This window comes from Montipora foliosa, chromosome 8 (assembly GCF_036669935.1).
Source record: "Montipora foliosa isolate CH-2021 chromosome 8, ASM3666993v2, whole genome shotgun sequence".
Classification (NCBI taxonomy): Eukaryota; Metazoa; Cnidaria; class Anthozoa; order Scleractinia; family Acroporidae; genus Montipora; species Montipora foliosa.
In genome coordinates this window covers 36,762,196-36,782,658 of record NC_090876.1, presented here as the reverse complement: position 1 = coordinate 36,782,658, position 20,463 = coordinate 36,762,196, and the positions used below count along the sequence as shown (strand labels likewise).

General features: G+C 39.3%; 1 protein-coding gene across 1 annotated transcript in view; it reads right to left on the bottom strand.

The window, feature by feature from the left end:
• The window catches only part of LOC137968935 (tetratricopeptide repeat protein 21B-like), a 54,133-nt gene that overhangs the window by 18,046 nt on the left and 15,624 nt on the right, over positions 1-20,463 (bottom strand). The window contains exons 11-30 of the mRNA XM_068815401.1: positions 20,299-20,398; positions 19,973-20,070; positions 18,753-18,860; positions 18,213-18,305; positions 17,669-17,798; positions 17,010-17,095; positions 16,552-16,623; positions 14,511-14,631; positions 12,398-12,495; positions 10,866-10,930; positions 9,913-10,002; positions 9,454-9,537; positions 8,807-8,879; positions 7,241-7,351; positions 6,455-6,507; positions 5,658-5,743; positions 4,239-4,365; positions 2,606-2,671; positions 1,226-1,328; positions 496-606 (exon numbers count right to left, since the gene is read on the bottom strand). Coding sequence (XP_068671502.1) covers positions 496-606; positions 1,226-1,328; positions 2,606-2,671; positions 4,239-4,365; positions 5,658-5,743; positions 6,455-6,507; positions 7,241-7,351; positions 8,807-8,879; positions 9,454-9,537; positions 9,913-10,002; positions 10,866-10,930; positions 12,398-12,495; positions 14,511-14,631; positions 16,552-16,623; positions 17,010-17,095; positions 17,669-17,798; positions 18,213-18,305; positions 18,753-18,860; positions 19,973-20,070; positions 20,299-20,398 — 1,875 coding nt within the window. The remainder of the gene's footprint in view (positions 1-495; positions 607-1,225; positions 1,329-2,605; positions 2,672-4,238; positions 4,366-5,657; positions 5,744-6,454; positions 6,508-7,240; positions 7,352-8,806; positions 8,880-9,453; positions 9,538-9,912; positions 10,003-10,865; positions 10,931-12,397; positions 12,496-14,510; positions 14,632-16,551; positions 16,624-17,009; positions 17,096-17,668; positions 17,799-18,212; positions 18,306-18,752; positions 18,861-19,972; positions 20,071-20,298; positions 20,399-20,463) is intronic.

Here is a 20,463-nt window from a genome sequence, read left to right as displayed (position 1 = left end):
AACGGCGACGGCAACGAGAACGTCACAAATTTGCATATCTAATGAGCAAATACCAGTTTAATTCTTCGACAGTTACTACACATTTTTAACGCGAAACGACCTGAAATAGTTTCGTAGTGATATGAATAACGCCAATTTGTATTTTTAAATGAAGTCCTCGTAGCCGTCGTCGTCCTCGTTTCGTAAGCTCCCTAATCAACGTGAAATAGCCAGACTTGACGTTTTATGAAGGACGTCTGTCGTCAGCACTTGAAGATAAATTTTCATTTTCGCCCCCAAATTAAGAGCCGTTCCGAGCAGTGTCATTCTTGAGGAACTATCACAACCTTGTCATATTATAAAAGTTGAAATAGTCACGAAGTGTTTACAATAACGTGAATTTATATTTTAAGATAACGTTCTCGTTGTCGTCGCCGTCGTCGTTGCTTGAGTTCTCCATTAATGCTAAATCTCTCTTTATCGTGAAAGGGGCCTTCCCGTTTATTCTTCACTTACAACAGTTGCGTCATCATTTTCCGCGTCCATCTTAAGAAGCTGAACACATTGCTGTTGACAGGAGTCTAAATCATCCACTGTTAAATACAGTCTGGCAAGTTCGAGCATGGCCTGAAAAACACAAGCGGTGAAGTTAATAAAAAAACAAGATATAAGAGAAGGTGCGAGGTTTTGGACAAGCCAAAAATGTATGAATAGGTGCAGTGAGCGAGATATGGAAATTTAGATTATTTAATACAATGCATGGCTTCGATCTATGCATCATGATCATGGAGAATAGACAATTTTATTTATTTCATATATTCTTGATATTTATTATCGATGTCCGAATGGCCAGAAACCACTCAGCTCTTTACAAACTCAGATTTTCTTGGACCGGTACTGGATGCAGCTGTATGAGTGGTTTTCAAGTGACGTCATTGCCGCCATGTTGATGGACGAAAACAAAAGATGGTTTCCAGAACCAATCAGAAGAACCGTTGTCGCAGCTACGTCCTCACATCAAATAGAGTTAAATCTTACTGTTAAAATTAATTTCTGAGAAACCAGTACTAATTTTTATTGTGGACAGCCACAACAGAGTGGAAAAACTGTTTTTCCTGTTGCAACCCATTTAATCAATGTTTATTGCTACTAAAGGTAAATTAAGTTATAACATATTTTCAAACTTATCTGAATTAATAAGGCGTGGCTTAATAAATGTCATTAAGGACTGTTCGGTCACTCATACCGGTAGATATGTTTCGTCATACGCCAACCCCTCCTTGTAGAAATTTATGGCTTTATCGTATTCTCGGGCATTGGAGGCCAGTTCTGCCATCTCTGCACAAATTCTGTAAAACAGGGGAAACACGTTCTGGTTACGATCACGTGGCTACGAACGCAGAGGTATTCACTACTTGCACAAATCCCATAATACACCTCTTTTACCCCCCCCCCCCTCCCAAAAAAAAAATCTGCATAGGCATTGTTTTCGACTTCTCTTGGGACATTTTCACGTCCCAGAGAAATTGCAAACAATGGTTATGCAAAAGTTTTGGGGGGTAATAGAGGCGTATTATGGGATTGTGCAAGTAGTGAATGGTGATAAACTTTTCTTATTGAGGGCAGCACCTCTATTATCTTACGAAATATAAATATGGCCTCCCTTCCCTGGAAGGGAGGGGCACAAATGTCTTTTAATCAAAAGTATTGGTGCCCGCGTGAAGATAAGTGGTTTTCAGTTCGAAAAAGACGGGATCTGTGAATAAGAGCAGTAAGGCCCTATAATAAATATGGAATTTAACAAAAATCACATGAATCAGACGATTTCGGAGGATCACGTTTTCAAAGAAAGTTCAAGAGCGAGACTTTTTTACGGCTGCAAGTTTTACTCTTCAGGCCTCGGTTGTTCAAAAGGTGGATGGCGCTAACCAACGGATAAATCACTATCCAGCGGATGAACACTAGCAAAACTAATGGATTTATCCAGTGGATAGCGCTATCCACCTTTTGAATAACCGAGGCCTGAGGAGTAAAACTAATTTCCAAGGAAAAACGTTTCGTGAGCTTGGATGGGAAATCTGGCTTTGGGCAGGAATAAAACACAGGTAATTGTTTTACCAATACAGAAACAACCCTTATAACCGTTTACCAATGCTAACATCAGGACTAAAAACTCTTGTTTAGGCCTAAAGGTTAGCTTTAATGAATGTTTAGGATTCTTTATGTAATGGTCAAACAATGACCTGTGACTTGTGATCTGTGTTTTGTATCTGCCGTCTGGACTTAGTTGCTAAAATTCCAAGACATATATTTAAATGCAGATTTCCCAATCGAAAACAGCCTCAATCACACAGATACCCAATTTAAGAAAGACGCTGAAGTGAAAATTACGGAACGATAGCACGCATGCTGTACTTAAGGATCATCTCGTAAGTCCAACGATTTACAGCCAGGCTAACACACTGTAGCATCTAATGCCAACGAGACAACGTTTTAAGTTTCGTTCCCACTTAGAACGATGTGACAGGCGAATACGAGCCAATTCAGTGAGATATGGAGGCACAAGGCGCAATTTTACTCATGAGCTTAAAGAGCAAGAAATAATTTTCTCAATCCAGTGGCTTACTTTGCAGCTTGTAGCCTTTGTGCTTTCACAGCATCTGGTTGCTCCACACCAACTCTTCTTAAGACTCTGTAAAATGCAAGCATTGACAACATAACTGACACAGAACAAGTACCAGATAGAAGCAAAGGGATAATCATTACATATACGAACTTGGTGGAAATATGTAAGAAGCATAACGGCCATAGATAAATTCCCCAAGTTTCAAATATCGAACACAGTCAGGTAAGAACGTTTTATCCTTTGCCATCCAAGAGTTACGGGAATTTTCAGTACAATCCGGTGTAGGGTGGATTCATCTCAAACGTAACATTAGAGAAATTTAGCATTACATGTAGTTACATGAAATGACAAACGATAGGCCGCTGTCGTAAAACCATGAAAATTCTCTTATTCTGACTTGTGTCTCAGTTTCGAGACCGGCGTTGCTCGATCTCTGGATCACAGAAAAGAAATGAGCGAAAACTGATCAAACAAGTTTCTTTGATTTTTGACAAAACGCAAATTTCAACCTGACGTTTGACGCAAACGCGATCCTAAATCTCTCGAGAACTTCCTCTGAGTATCATAAAACCGAGGCTATTACTTGTACTAGCCACAACGACGAAAATCAAACGAGCCAATCAGCGCAAAGCAGACAAATGCCGCGGATACAAAGCGCGCGAAAAGCATAAGCGAGTAAATCGAACTTGGAATTTTTTAAACTTCAGGCCCCAGTTGTTCGAAGACTGGAAAGCGCTATCCACTGGATAAATCACTATCCACTGGATAACTCAATTGGTTTTGCTAGTGCTTATCCGCTGGATAGTGATTTATCCGGTGGATAGCGTTATGCATCCACCATTTGAACAACCGAGGCTTGATTGGTTGAAAAACAGCTTGAGATTTTTGGACAAATTATTTAGTGCCGCAATGCTAAACCAAATCGCCATGTTATAAATTAAGGACGGTGCCTACTATTGCTATTGCGCATACGTTCTGAGCATTCCGAGACACTCGGGTTTCTTATGGGTGATGCTTGCTAATGCAGGGATATTTTTGCGCGATTAAAACTACGGGAGAAAGCAGAACTTAGCAAGTGCTCTTGGTATCCAAAAAGAAATTGGAGATAATCATGCATTTTTCAGAGATAATTTGGCATCAATTACGGAAAAAGAAAAAGCTATACATTGCTTTGTATTTTAAAGCTTTTTACAAACATTGTTGATTCATTATCTTTGAAAAATGCGTGGTTAAGGCCCAGTAATACGGGTAACATTTTTCGTGCAACTTGTCGCGCAACAATGTTGAGATGGTTTGTTGCGTGTTGCGTGTATTACCACCTTCTTCCGAAACAAATTTTCATGTTGCAAAAAGTAAAAGCGACGTCTGCTTTTTGCAACCTAAAAATTTGTGGCGCAAGAAGGTAGTAATACGCGCAACAAACCATCTCAACTCGCAACGCAACATTGTTGCGCGATAAGTTGTACGAAAAATGTTGCCCGTATTACTGGGTCTTTACCCCCAATTTTCTTTTTGGATTTCAATAACACTTGTTAAGATCTGCTTTTCCTGCATATTCATAAACCGCGCAAAAATACCTTTGAATTGGTAAGCACCGTCCTTAAATAAGAAGGAAATAAAATGTTCATCTCACCTGGATTGAACGTCCTTAGCTCTGGTGAGAGTTTTCAGCGTCTCTTCTGTGTTACCAGACCTTTGATAAACTTGCGCTTGAAGTTTTAAAAGTCTGGCTTCTTCCATAAGAGACGGAAGATCGTTAGCTAATTAAGACATAAAAAGCAAGAAGTTAACCCTTGGCCAAACGATGCGTAGGTGAAAGGTGATGATAGCCCATCATAGTAGAAAATGTATAGTGGACAAAAGCTTAATCTGTTTGACTTAGTTTGTTTGTGACATTTTTCTCAGAGCAGGGCCTGATATTAGAAACACGCTTGCGTGACTCTGCTAACCTGAAATTAATTATATTGCAAGCTTAAGACACCTGATGATAATAAGAGGCACCCACTGGAGACTCATCGAGTCCAATGGAGTTACCGGAAGTCTACTCGCAACATTTCAAATAAGCTACGCAAAGAAACAAGCGCACAACACATTGTGTTTACCTCGTTCTTAAAGTCGACTTTGAAATAAGTTACATAAAAGCAAGCGTGCATCTCGTTCTTAAAGCCGAGATTTGAAGTGAACCACTTAAAGAAACAAGCGCACGACACATTGTGCATACCTCGTTCTTAAAGCCGAGTTTGAAATAAGTTACGTTAAAAGCAATAGCGCAATACATTGTGTATATCTCGTTCTTAAAGCCGAGCTTTGTAGTAAGTTACGTTAAAAACAAGCGCGCAACACATTGTGTATACCTCGTTCTTAAACTACCGAGATTTGAAATACATTACGTTAAAAGCAAGCGCACAATGCATTGTGTCTCTCATGAATAGAAAACTTGTCACCACTAGACTTCCGGTTTTCCAATAGAACTTGAGTACACACCACTGGAGTCTAGTCGAGTGTATTGGACCAACCCCCCGGCTTCAGCAGAGTCCATGTTTAACAAGGAAAGAACATATTAAATGAAAAAAAAAAACACTAAATGACAAATGACTGATCCTCACACGTCAGTTGTTATAAAACAAGTCTGAAAACACTCAGGTCCCAGATATTCAAAGGCCACATGACTGACTTTATCCAGTGGATAAGTCACTATCCACAGTATAAAATGTACTCCACGTTAAACGTTAGCCGAGATTTTCGTACACGCCTTTACTTAGATGTGCTTAAAGGCCACGATCATCGCGAAATTGGTGCAATGCCCTGACAACCGAGCTATGATACAAATCATCTTCGATGGATTTTCGAACATTGACACTGTACACAGATCTAACAGGGTTCGAACAATTTTTATGAAAAAATATATAATAACTTTTTAGGGATTCTAAATCGGAATTGGGAGATTAAAAGGCTTTTGAAGACGCGTATTTATCGGGAAAGTAGAAGCAACCTAAGAAACACTCGGAATTTCTTTGCGTCTATGGCGGCGCCATCCTGTTACAGACGGTACCTTTTTCCTGATCCAGAGCTGCCTTGATAACCTTGTCTGCCTTTTCGTAGTTTTTTAGCTTGAGATACAGCTCAGCCAAATCAAACCTGAAAATACACGCCGTTAGACAAACTTGATTAAGGAGCGGCAGGACTGAAGAGGTCAATTTGTGGTTAAGAAGCCTTTAAGCTACTGCACCAAGTACTTTTCAATGAAGTCAGGGCAACGCACAGAATTAAGTCAAATGAACAAACTGGAATACTATCCAACATCTCAAACAGCAAAAACGATAGATAAAGTTGCATGAAGTGCAAAACCAAACTTTGCACGAAATCTAAAACTATCCTGCTCGTATACCTAAGGATCCACATTCATTCGTCTCCGTTTCTTTTCATTTTATTCATTCGATTCACGGCGTTTCGAACGACTGATCCATTTGTAGATTGATTCTGCCGAGAACCTCGATAGTCAATTATAACTCATACCAGACCTTTTTTGGGCTTCTGCGTATTTTAGCGTTGCGAGCTCAGATAAAGTCATCTTTGACGTTATGAACTACTGAAATAAACCGCGCAAAGCGATGGACAATTTCGCGTGAACTCTCAGCCAAGTAGAGACAGGAGTTTTGCTATCAGGGGCGGAAGAGTTTTTGCCGTTTCCTTATACTGAGGACTTCAAAAAACAAACTAAGTTATTCAAGGAATACATAATTTAAAACTCAGAGATTCGCACGCCCCTCCCTAGTTATGAACTTGCGATTCCTTTTCGACACACAGAAAGGTTCTGCCATCAACAAAGAAACCAAGATCGTTACAAACCGTAAAAAATTTTGCTGTCCTGATTTCAAAGCAGCTTCATAGTAATTAATAGCCTAGAAAGAAAACAAAGAAAGCAATAATTGCTCGGCTTTCCCTATGATTTAAAAATGCATGTTCAGCGCTCATTAATTTCCATCAAGAATAAACAATCAGTTTCTTCATTTATCCATGATATCAGGAAAGATTATCATCTCTATGCTAAAAAACTAGCCTTAAAAAAAAAGTTTAGAAGTACCCTCCGTAGCAAGCTTTCCGATGCGAACAAAGACCTCTACCTTCCCATTCCCATAATGCAATACGTTTTGTGGGGTTCTTTGCATAAAGACAATACAAGTCATTTACTCTTCAGTGAACTGGACATTCATTGTTTTAATGCAACTAACCCCCTAGAATGAACTGTATTATGGGATATGTGAAAATAGCGAATTGGTGCACGAGGCATATCAGGTATTATTTCAGTAAGTATTATAAATCTCAACTAAAGAATGAATGTGGTTTGGATAGAATACAAATTGGAGCACAATCATCTGAGAAGTCCAATAAATTACGATTTGCGTCCGATCTATGGTGGGATTTGCAAAGGAGGACTCCTGCTTTTGTAGTATCTGTAACTTGAAATGGCAATGGACGTTTTCATATGAAAAAACTGAATCAATATCACAGACATAAGCACTCGCTTAAGAAGGACACGCCGTTATTGCCGGGGATACCAGTCAACTCAAACCAAATCAAACCAAATTCAGCTCCTCATTAAACGGAAACTTCAGGTGGTGGAGCGGTGTTTACTTTGCCATAATGATGTGTCTTCACCAGAGCCTGTCCTATTTTGCTTGCCAGTGCACCATCGCGAGGATTTCGTTTGAGTGCCGTCTCATAAACTTCAATGGCTTTCTCAGGCTGAAACAGAGAAAGAATGAGCCATCAAATACTGTCCTAAAAATGAGCAACATTCTACGAGATTAAGTCCCTGACACGGTGGTCACGCAAGGGTTTGTGGCTTACTGTTGGTTAAATAATTGTTCGGAGCTGCTTCCAACCACCGATTATGCAGTTAGCTCATGCAGTTCTATCGTGTGGGAGGTCGTCCGTTCAACTCCCATAGGACGAACACTCAGACTCTACAAATACACAGAGAAAAAAGTGATTCCTTCCCAATTACGTTTGAAAACAATAAGACTATAAACCGTAGGCCCCGTATCAAAAATCTTGTTCATAAAAGGAAACTAAGGTAGGAAAAGTCTAATTTAATCCGTCAGTCAATCAATCAATCAATCAATCAATCAATCAAACTTCGATGTGTCTCCCATTTTCTTTGGAAAATTCTTACATATGAACAAAGAATGTATGAATCTGATGTGGGCTTAAACAGAAATACAAGATTCCAAATGGTCTGGATGAAAGCAGACAAACTAGTATTGAGTTTACCAGACATGCTTCGATCGATCATCGATCATCTTCAATTGCAAGTGTTCGTTACCACGCGAATTTGAATTTGTGTCAATGTTACAATTTGAACTTACGTTCATACATTGCCGTTAGAATTTTAAATTACCGGTAAACGTGGTTACAACAATACCAATCTCGACCCCAGAGCTCTTCTCTTGCCTGAGGGAGAGAAGAGCACGGGGGAACTCTGAAACAAAGTGTCTTAATTCTCATTGGTTTTCGTGAAGAACAATCAAAAGCGTTTCTAATTAGTGCATTCATGTTAGCACGAGGAGTCAGCAGGCGCCGTAAGATTCAAATAGCCAAATTTTGGCTATAAAAACCCTACGGCGCATGTTCTCCTACCTAGAGTTTTCCAGAGCCTTGGGTCGATCCAAGGCTCTGGTGACGAGAATGCAAAAATACTAAATGAAAACAATCGAATAATGCGCGCGCAAATAGCGTAACAAAAGATGATCGATGATCGATCGAAACATGCCTTGTAAACTCAAAGTTGTTGTCCATTTTTTTCGAATACAAGATTCCTTATTATATAATTATAAGCCCTCTAGGTAAAATTATATACACCTATAAAGTTAAAAATACATAAATATGTATATTAAACAATTCAATTATAGATAACTAGTACATAAAAAAAAAATAGTGCTTACTAACTTTATTGGATTGGTTTCTTTTTCCAGAATAATTTAATAAACAAGTGCTGTAAAAAGCCTACGATGGGAACCACCTCAGTAGTCATGCATATAAAAGGGGCGAGCGAGGCGAACAAAGCAAACAAGTTCATTTGATTTTCAGCAAAATGCGAATTTCCGCCTTACATTTGCCGTTTGGTGCAAATGCTAAATCTCTTCCTCTTTAATAAACTCGCGAACCACGTCAAATGTTTGAGAGGAGAAAAGTACTGACCTCCTGTATACTCATGTAAGCATCTCCTAACAACAGACATGTGTGGGAACTCGGATTCTTTTCAACTAGTTCTCTAAGCGAAATAAAAGAGCATTAGCTTTGATTTGTACATAATAACATGCCTTCCTGGTACTGAAGTACAGAACTGACATAGAAATATGCACTGGTCAAGTGATTGAGATATCAAAAGGTAACTCAGAGAGAAATTCTATAGTGTTCTCAATTTATCTTTATTACGCTCCGCGAAAAAAAAAAAGGCCGGTCCTATAGTAAAGGGATTCAAAAGAAGATGTTTCCAGCATTTGCCGATTGTCGTTTTCCCGACTGACTTAACGGCCCACCTTCAACCGACAGGCATTGCGTGCTACGGAACACTTGAATTTTCATTCCGCATGAAGCTAAGATTCATCTAATTAGATCGCTACGATAAGCAATGCGAATTTCCATAACAAAAACAAACGGTCCGGCGAAAAGCCTGTCGGTAGAAGGTGGGCAATTAAGACTAACACTCTCAAAGTCGGCTTTCAAAGTCTCTTTTTTGTAACCTCTAATCCTCGCCTAGCAACTTCTTGAAATTCACAACTCAATGACTTTTCTTGATTTCAAAAGATTGAATTCATTTTTTAAAATTTCTAACGGACGCTAACCTGTAAACACTGGCATAAAGACGCTTGTCCTTCCGATGATGTAGATATATCTCCGACATCTTCTCCTTGGCTTTGATGTAATAACTGTATAAGAATTCATGCACACAAAAGTAAGAGGTATAGATAAATGCATAGTCTGTTTTGCAATAGTTAATATGAAGCTATTTCCGGTTTACAACATTTTTATGACCAATCAGAGAAGATTCAGACTGTCAAACGATCCTATTACAACGCATAGCCGGTACACACATCCAACGCTAAAGCGATGGGAAAACGCATGCGTGCGTTGCTTTCCCTATCACTCTAAAATTGCATGACTGGCTGAAAATGTGGTGAGGGAGATTTCTTGAGCCAAGAACAAATCTCGCGGTTGCAAAGGAATGAGAATGGAACGAAAAGGGAACTTTACAGATTCAAATTATTTCGTATGCTAGTTCTACAAGTGTCATCCTTACATACCTTTGCTCTGGTGTTATTTGGCGTAGAATGGACAGCGCTTGCTCTGTATCACCATTCTTTAACACTAAGTCTGCGTTTGAAATATGAACCCTGATGAAAAAAAAGTGTAATGAAAAGTAATGAATCGGTCAAATTGAAGCTTTCACTCCCCCCCCCCCCCCCCCACCCGCGGGCATTTGACACCTTTGAATTTGACAATCAGAGTCTTACGAGGGGTGGGAAATTTAATTTAATGTAATGTAATCACCTGTAAAGATAGACCTATGATAGGGCATTTGAACGTCTTCAGTTTTTGGCCTGCGGAGGGGGGAATTTGAACAATAATTTCCACAAAAGTCAAATGCCCCGGGGGTTGCCCGGGGGGAATGTTGAAGCTTCGATTTGATCTATGCATAAGGTTTTAAAAAAGATACAGGACAGTATTTTTAGCGTCGCAGTGTAGATCAAGGGGGATACGTCTTATTCAGATGTGTTGTGCCAACCTTACATGAACGAAAAAGAAGTTATTTCGTTAAGTTCGGAAGGAAAATACTGTTCAAGGGATCAAATTTGTAAGAACCAACTGCACAACATCACAAATCTGAAAAAAGTGCCCGACAGACGTTCTTAGGGTGCGAATCCAGGAAAAAGTTGACCGCCGGTCGGATTTTTCAAGACCTTCAGCGTCTTTTAACCCCGGCTTAAGAGTTGCTATTCAAGCTAAATACAAAGGGATCCAACTTCAATTTGTGAGATCATTTAAGACAAAAGTCAATTTAATGACGCACATAACTTGACAGAGGCATGAAAGAACTAAGTTTTCCTAATCGACACTACCTGTCCACAGAATTTCCCAGTTTAGAGTGCGATCGATGTGCTATGAAATACTAAATTATTTCACAGTCAACTCTTGTCATTGCCTTTGTCGTTGTGTAGCAGTACAGCTGGCATACAGTAATGATTTGCTATTTTACCTGACTTCTTCTGAGGTACCGTGGAACTCTTCTAATGCATCCTGCATTACTTTCGTAGCCTCATGCTAAAATGGAAAAAAACGTCTCTCAGCTGCAAGGGGTTACAGAGATGGGGCAGAGGTGAGGGCATTCGACTTCAAGCAATGCGTGCCAGATTCGATTCCTACATCAGGCGTCACATGTGGGTTGAGTTTGTTAGCGCTCTATCCTGCTTTGGGATGTGGGATGTTCTTCTCCAGGCAATCAGGCTTTCCCTTCTCATCAAAAACCAATATTTGCCTTGATCTGCCTTAATTGACCTCATTTACTTTGCATTGACGAAATTACCATTCGATGTATTTTATCCTTCCTTTTGATTGGCCGAGAGCCCACCACGTGACCTGTAAATAACTGCTCAAATAATGTTCTGCTCAGGCGGCCGGTAAAACAAGCGTTAGTGGAATTGATTTTTTCGGATACAAACGCTTTCTTTTGGAAAACGTTCCAACAATTTTTAATTGTAAACATTTTGTCCTGTGGTTAAAACGTATTTGTTGTTGGAGTGGAGATTCCCTTTAAGAACGATGCCTATTAATTCAAAGGTATTTTTGCGCGGTTTTATGAATATGCGGGAAAAGCAGATCTTAACAAGTGTTGTTAAAATCCAAAAAGAAAATTGGGGGTAACCACGCATTTTTCAAAGATAATCAATCAACAATATTAGCAAAAAGCTTTAAAATACAAAGCAATGTATGGTGTTTCGTTTCCAAATTAAAGCTTAATTATCTCTGAAAAATGCATGGTTACCCCCAATTTTCTTTTCGGATACCAAGAGCACTTGCTAAGTTCTGCTTTCTCCGCATAAATTTAAACCGCGCAAAAATATCCCTGCATTAGTAAGCACTACCGATAGGAAATCCGAGTATCTGGAGATGCGCAGAACGTTTGCGCAATAACAATAGTAGGCACCGTCATTAACAACTAGTGTTAAGAAAAGCGTTTGTTACTTCTAATGCTATTTATTTCGTCAAATCCTCACAAAACGTCTGCGAAAGCCTTTCACAAGACTTATGCACTACATTGCAGACAGAAGTAAGAAAACATTCGAAGAAAAGATTACTTAACTGTTTTGTATAGCGAGTTTTCCTTGACTCAAAAACGTGAACAGAATAATGACAAAAAGATCACGATACGAAGAAAAAAATTCGACGCTGAACCGGCGCAGGTTATATAGACAACACGAGGACACCACAACAGCTTGCACAAATTATTTTCTGATTCTAAGACTTTCATCTTATTGGCTTTCTTTTGTTTGACTTATGAAAGTTTGCTGCTCGGAGTCGGTCCTTTCCGTTTTCGTGTTGCAACTTTCGCAGAACGCCAAAGAAACGAGGCATAGTTTTTGCCCTGTAATTCAATTGTTTAGTGCCGTTAATGTTGAAGTTGCTGTCGTAGATCTTAAGGTACGTTCTGTCACCTTGAAAACGCACTTCATCTCTTGTTGCATTATTAAAATGATAATATTTCCTAACGATCAAAGTTTTACGTCTTACCAGTTGTCCAGCTTCCATATGCGCATCCACAAGTTCAAGGTATACCATTGCACGGTCACTGTTGGTTATTACTACTTTCTTGTTCTGTGACTTTGTGACTGCCACAATAATAACAATAACAATAACAACAGCAATAATAATAATAATAATAATAATAATAATAATAATAATAATAATAATAATAATAGGCTCGCGTTCTAGGAGGAGAACTACCCCAAATATACAGGAGACTGATCTAGAACTAGAAGTCTCGGTCGCATGTAGATAGTTTTTGCTCTTCTGTAAATAGCGTTATCCTCTGACACTGAGTTTATGGCAAAGAGCGTCTTAACATTCTACAATATTGATTTATAATTTTTCTTTCCTTTAGTTTATCAAATCTATAATACTAAGAGTTGTTTAAATTTTTTTAATTTTTTTTATTTTTTATTTTAATACACATGTTTATAGGAAACGAGAATTTTTAAAAAAAAAAACAAACTATTATTGCTATTATTAGAATTAGTACTAGTATTTGTATCTCTATAAGCCTAATACTTGTTTTAGAGTTCTTTATTTGGTTTTTTCAGTGTGTGTATTTTTACTGATAATTTGAAATAAATTATTATTTATTATTAAAAAAATAAATAAATAATAATAATAATAATAATAATAATAATAATAATAATGATGATGATGATGATGATGATAATAATAAAGAACATTTACAAAATAGTACTATTTACAGAAAATAGCTCATTAAAAAGAACACCAAAAAATTTAACAATAAAAGTTACAATTCATATCATCAAACATATCTTACTTTCATATTAAGTTTGTTTTAAAATTATTGCTCATGGTTCCTTGTATTAGCGAAAATCCGGAATAAAAGAATAACAATAACAGTAATATACTACAGTACTAAAATCTCGCTGATCCCTTATCGATTTCAAAGCCCCCACTAATCCTAAACGTGTAGAATTTTAAAACTTCTAATCCTAAAATCTCGCTAGTTCCTTATCAATTTCAAAATCGCCATCTGTAATGTTAAGCGGAGCCCTTCGCGTACAACGTGGGGTCAGTGCGCAACTATTACAACGGCTCTCGGGATTGGTTCAGAAAACAATGGACTCAAAGAACGATACAAAAGAAAAAATGGACCCTAACCCTAAAAACAATAGAGCTGCGTTCTAAAGGGATCCAATGAAATGAGTGGTTGTAAAGAGCTGCGTCCTATCTCACAACGTGAGCCTCTCAGGCACAGCAGCGCAGACCTCTGGAGGGAGAATAGGGAGCTTAAGCACGCACGTTTCTGAGACGCGGACGGCAACCGGAAGTGAGCTATTTTCACTTTTAACTTGCCCTCATACAACCACATTCACATTGCTGAGTATCTTTTCTCCATTAGAGATGAGTAGTATAAAAAGCTGGGAGACAACACAGTCCGAGCACGCGAAATGTTATCTTCCGGTTGCCGTCCGTGTCTCAAAAACGCGCGTGCTTAAGCTCCCTAATGAGACTTTGGCACGAACACAAGACATTGTAGTACTGTAATCCTCTCAATTCTTGGTTGATAAAAGTTCAGCCAGTCTACTGTGAACATCTGCCATTCCTCCGGTTGTCGTAAATAACAATGGAGTAAAGAAGCCTTGCTCGACTTCCAGCACCCTGCTGGTGTACATTCACTTCTTCTCACTCTCATGCTGATGGCAGATTTGTTTTGCGGTAAGGCCTTTATAGAGCAGTTTTCAATTGAGTGTCGAAAGTAATTAGTGAATTGCTTTGGTTTTTCTTTGCTTCACTCAGTGATTGGTTGAAAGTTCTCGCGCCCCTTTTCAACCAATCACAAGTGAAACCAAAACCAATCTCGTGCACATTTTCCCGCGCTTTGTGACGGCTACGTTTAATTTCTTCGAGTTTTGATTGGTTTACTGGATTGTATCCGTCCTTTTTGATTGGCCAAAGTAATTACTTTGGTCTTGGTTTTACGACACTCGACTGAAACTCGCTCTAAAACTCTGCGTTCGGGTAACAAACCCTAACATCAAAAAAGGCAGAGAAGCCTTCACACGTATATGTGAATTTCGATGAGATGGCTCAATGGACTTCAAAGAGCCCGCATACCAGTCAGTACCTGCTTTCTTGACTCCAGGCAGATTCATGGCAAACTGCATGGTGCTCACACTCTCTTCTGGATGACCCATCTTCTTCTGCACTCTCGCTTTAATCAAATGATACAGAGGATGGTTTCTGACCTGAAAAAAAAAAAACCATCATAAATAACGATGTAGCAGATAAATGTCCGCTGGATGGTTTAAACATATCTTCAGCATAAATCGTGTCAAGCCAGAAAAGTGGAAGAACCTCAAAATAAATATAACCCCAACAATTTTTTTTTGCCCAGATGAATCGTTGTGTCACGCTGAGCAAAATGGCGCGAAATTTTTCTTTTTGGTCAAAGCTGGGATTTTCTATAAATTTTTTTGTTTGTTTTTCTACCTCACGACCGGGTGAAAGGAAGACTGGCACTAGTGACGTAAAACCCAGACATTAGCAACAGGGCAAACAAAGCAAAAGAAGACGACAGACAACAACAAAAGCGAAAGACGTAGCATTTGAAAACAGCTGTTATTTGGCTGACATTTTTAAAAGCAGTGACATTTATTAAATGGCCTCGACCGACTTCAGTCTGGTTTCCCGACCAGATTCTGAGGTCTCCGGCATAGAGGATTACCAGTTAGAAGTCGAAGGCTCGCCAAAACTCGAGCTATCAAGCCAAAGATGTGATAGCTGAACGCATAGGCATGCCGACGAGCCGCTAGTAGCAGACGCAGAATGGTTAGAGTTATCTGAGCAACAAAGAAGGACGGAGGAAGAAATCTTCGAAAAAAACATTCCAAAAGCGCTTCAATGAAACAGTTTCGAACGTTTCTCGGGCATTTTTTCAGCTCTGACTAGCTCGCTCTGACCGAAGTTACATATCAGAACGATTGAAGTCCGGGTTCTACGTCACAAATTACATTACACACGATCCATACCCTTTGGGCGAATTCTGCAGCTCAGTAATGGGTTTTCATACCTCGATGTTTTGCCACCTTTTAAAATTCAGAAAAATTCTGGTTTTGCCCGAAATAAAAAATTCTTGCGCCATTTTGCTCGGCATGATGCAAAGATACATCTGGGCAAAATAAATATTTTGGGGTTATAGGCACTTAAAGACTATCTAGGAGTTTCTAATCAACGGTGTTGGAAACCACATCACAAAATATGAATTCGCGCTATTAAAGTTACTTGGCTTTTGCCGTATACCTGCCAGTTCATTTTAGTCACAGGTTTGACACTTTTATCCTTGAGAGTGCCAAGGATGATCCGATGTCCAAACACGTCCGAAGATGCCAATTGCTTTTCCGACTCACTGAAATCGGAAATTCAGCTTAAGCCTGAGTACGATCATTCGAATTGACTTTTCTTTTCTCGCATTGAGTTTATTTTACTTTTGCTTCCATTTGTGTCAGTTAGGCGGGATACAAACAACTTTGGATCCACCGAAAACCAGTCGTTCCATGCTGCCTAAATATATAGTTTGTCTCGTTAAGTTCTAATGTGCACTAGTTAAGCCTATAAGCCTAAGCACTTAACTAGAGAATGGTCAGTTATTAATGACCGCCCAGGAGGACATTTTATATAATTGGCATCTTTCAGCTCGGCATTCTACGTCTTTGTTATAAAGTTTCCCACCTGACTGTGGCGAATACCCTTAGGCGTGACACTTGGCAGGCTAAGCTTTAGTTAGGAGAGCTACATCTCTCTACATCTACATCTACATGTTCCAGCCAGAGAGTGAAAAGTAAATCCCCAAGTACGGGAAATTTTCAACAATCTTAAACATGATTATGTAGCACCGTCGCTGTTTTTTTGGTATGGAATATGGCAAAGAAACGTGAAAAGCAGGTGTGGACGTTCAAAGCCATTGTTTTTGCTCACGAAATATGCAGCCTGTTGTGTTATCTTTCACTTTGCCATTGTCGTTGAGTTAAATCGCCACTGACGTGAAACGGGCGGAAGGAGGGTGTATACTCCTTCGGAAAAGTATTATATTTGTGCTCCTAACACTCTCATTCCCACTGTATTTTAGTTTTATTAACCTATTCCTATAAAACGGTCGATAGATTCACCTCGAAGTTGTAGCTGAGTCCCACTTCAAGGGATTGTTCGGCAAGTTTATAGTTCTGTTGCTGGAGATGGATCTGTTAAGGGAAGGAAAAGACCATGTTGTTCGAGTGTTGTCGAGAGGCAAAGGAAAAAAAGTAGGCGAGGTGTCATCTCGGTAAATATGCAAATTATTTAATTATCAAACACGTCAAGTCCGTGGAAGGTGGAACGGTTACCAACATTTTCAAGACGACCCTCGTAACTTTTAAGTAAATATTCTCAATAATTAAAAAATGATAGTTACAGGTGTATTTTGTATGTTATATCACAAACTCATCAGCCTTTGTATCGTGGGGTGTTTAGGTGGGGTTAGGGTACTCAGGTTCAAAGGGAGGAGTGGGTGATCCTTATCTTGGAGGGGAACTTTTATTGTGTATTACTTTTCTATATTAGAGAAATAATTAAATAAATAAATGCTCACCTGTGCCATGAGTAGATGGGCATCTGAAAACGTTGAATCTTGATCCAAACAGTGAACTAACATGGCTTTTGCTGAATCTATTTCTCCTGAAAGAGCCGTGCATTAAACGTTTATACATTTACTTACATCACCGAAACAAACGATTCTCAACAAACTCAACAGAGACCGAGCATCGCGTTTACGCCAAAGTTTCTTTGAAATTTGTGTCATAAGTCTGCCCTTTGTCGTAAATTCGGTGCGAAAATGTCTCTTATAACTCTGCAATTCCCGCATTCTTTTCTACTGGATTTGAAAAATGACCGAGCAAGGAAGAAAAATGGATTTAATTCAGAGTTGAGGCCGGTCAAGAACTAATTTCCACCACTGTTTTCAAAAAAATATCCAATGTCGTATTTTGTGACCTCAATGAGAAAATGAGACTACTTGATTGATGGGTGAAGGGAAGACCAGAGCATAGGCTACGAAATGCCTCTCGTTTGAACATCATTCCCACAATTCATTTAGTAGGTCGCGCGGCTAGTCAACTGAAGTCGATTCTGTGGGAACAACAGATTCAGCTGTGTATTTTACACACGAGTAAAGTTAACAGATTGTGAATTTTGACAGCCCAGACAGGGATTTTGGTATATAAGACTATGAGAACCCGCTTTAATACTTACCTGACAAGTACTTGACTTTGGCCATGAGATACAGCCCTTCCAGTAGTCCCGGCACACTTTTGGTCAAGGGATCTAGCACAGCGGCACATCGCTTTAGGAGTGGAGGAGGCGGTTGACCTGGATTCTGAGCCTAGAAATGAAAAACTAGAGCTTAAAGAAAACTACAACACTTTTCCTGTTGGCTTGTTTCAAACTGGCATCGGGATGGCGCAGTGGTTAGATGCACTGAAGTCTCCCAAGTTTGATAATCAATGTCGATATTAATTACAACAAAGATAAAAGAGTGATTTATTGGTGGTCGTTTTTGCTTTTGATCAAAAGGTAACTTCTACAGTGTCGTATATTTTTATTACAGTGTTGTACATTATTTATAAGTGTCAATTGCATCTATCAATTTGCACCCCGGAGTGCTGGCATTATTGACCTGCTCTCAATTGAGTGGCTTCATAGCTCAGTTGGTAGAACATAGCGCAATATAAGTTTAATAAATTGACAGTGATTTCAAATATGAATTTTATAAGTCAAATGGAGACTTAATACAAACCTCAGTAGGAGCATAAACAAGATAGTCATTGATAATTTGAAGAAGGAAGTCGGGATTTAAACTGTAGAAGTATTTCACTCCAAGGGCAAGACCCTGAAAGAGACAAACATCAAACGAAAATGAGCGGTGACGGCGACATTCATTACCGGGGAACCTTTCAAATCTCGCCCTTAACAAGGCGAAACTGAACCTTATAGTTAATGGTAGCTTGTTCGTTATATAGTTTAATGACTAACTTAATCGACAATTTCGAGGCAGGTGCAGGGATGGCGCAGTGGTGAGAGCACTCGCCTCCCACCAATGTGGCCCAGGTTCGATTCCTCGACTCGGCGTCATATGTGGGTTGAGTTTGTTGGTTCTCTACTCTGGAACGAGAGGTTTTCTCCGAGTACTCCGGTTTCCCCTCTCCTCAAAAAACCAACATTTGAACATTTGCCTTGTTGTGTTAATTGTTAATTTCACTTTACGGTGTCCCCAATTAGTGCTCCAGCGCTAAATCTACTAGACACTTAAATAAAGTTCCTTTCCTTTCCTTTTTACCTTGAGGGAAGTAAAGTGTGCATCAACAGCTTCATTTAGCAGGTTTATGACTTCCTCAGATGGCTTGTTCTTCTTTCTGTGCAAAACAGAGCTCAAGTATGATAACTCCTATGAAAGCACAATAGAGTACACGATTTAGTATATTTTTTACACTGAATGAAGGGGGTAGTTCCTAAAGAAACTGTGGTGCTGCGTCGGTGGGGAAGTAGTATGCAAAAATTTGGTTTTATCAACGGAGTTGACAATGTAAATTGGCCACCGTACAGAGATTCTAAAAGCTGACGTTTCGAGCGTTAGCCCTTCGTCAGAGCGAATCGCTCTGACAAGGGCTAACGCTTAAAAAGGTCAGCTTTTAGAATGTCTGCACGGTGGCCAATTTACACTGTCAACTCCGTTGATAAAACCATTTTTTTGTATTTTTTACACTGACTAGCACAAGCTGAGATACAAAATAATGAGTATATGAGTACAAAGGAAGAAGGGTTGATGCTGTGGTGAGAGCACTTGCCACCCACCAAAGAGCCTCTGGTGCATTCGCAGACTCAGTGTCATATGGGGGGGGGGGGGAGGGGGGGTTGAGTTTGTTGGTTCTGTACTCTTCTATGAGAGAATTCACTTTAGGTGCTCTGGTTTTCCCCTAACCTTAAAGTGGAACATTTGATTTGACTTGTTTTAATCTCATGAGATTTGATTTGATTTGATTTCCAGTCTAACTAAAAAGTAGCGCACTTTCACTCGACTAGATGAGCTTTAGACTTTCAGCAAAGAGACCATTCGTTATATGTTAAAGATAAGGCCATAGGCAAAGGAAGTGGACTGGCAAAAATGAGCAACAGCTCCCAAGTCGACTGCCGGCCAACTGTGGGTTCACTGTTGGCCAACAGTCAGCCGACAGTCTACTAACATATGAAAATGTTAGCTATTTGAAGGTACTTTCATGTTGCAAACACCACTTTTTCATGGTAGTTTTCGTTGAGAATCCGTATCGCCCTACAATTCCGTGCGAACCTCAAAATGGAACCTAATATATGACTATTTAATGCAAGATTCATAAAAGAAACTTTGTGTTTTGATAGCGAATGGCTAACTCCTTTACCCTTTGTCGCAATTACAAAACTCATCACTCTAAAAACGTGTTGACAACATGAAATTCTCAATGTTAGGTTGATAAACTTTGTCACTGAAAATGCGCAAATGTCTTTGAACAACATGCCACTTACGGAGGATTTTCCAATGGATTGTTGAATTTCATTGAGAAACTCCAGCTGCTGCTCTGCATCTTCCACATGTCCCTCTATTAGCTGACATTTAATAATCCCTGAAGCATAAAACACTTATTGGTGAGGCCTCAGAAAAAGCTATTACCTGGACAAGAAAGAAGTCCCCTCACCCACCCCTCACAAGTAACGGGTGAACAAAACTCACTCTATAAATGTATCTAGTAATTTTGGTCTTTCACATTCCTGACCTCATCAAATGGCCTAGATGTTATATGAGAAAAATATGCATTCAATGCTTTTCAAATCAGTCACAGATGTTTTCTGACCTGTTAGAGCTGGTACACTTGTTTCATCAAGTTTCATTGCTGTTCGAAAGGCCCTCATTGCTTCCCGAATACGAAGATGCAGGATGAGCTGATTTCCCAACTATGAATATCAAAAAGTGACAATAATTATTAACATCACTGCTAATTTTCTCAGGGTTACTGTCA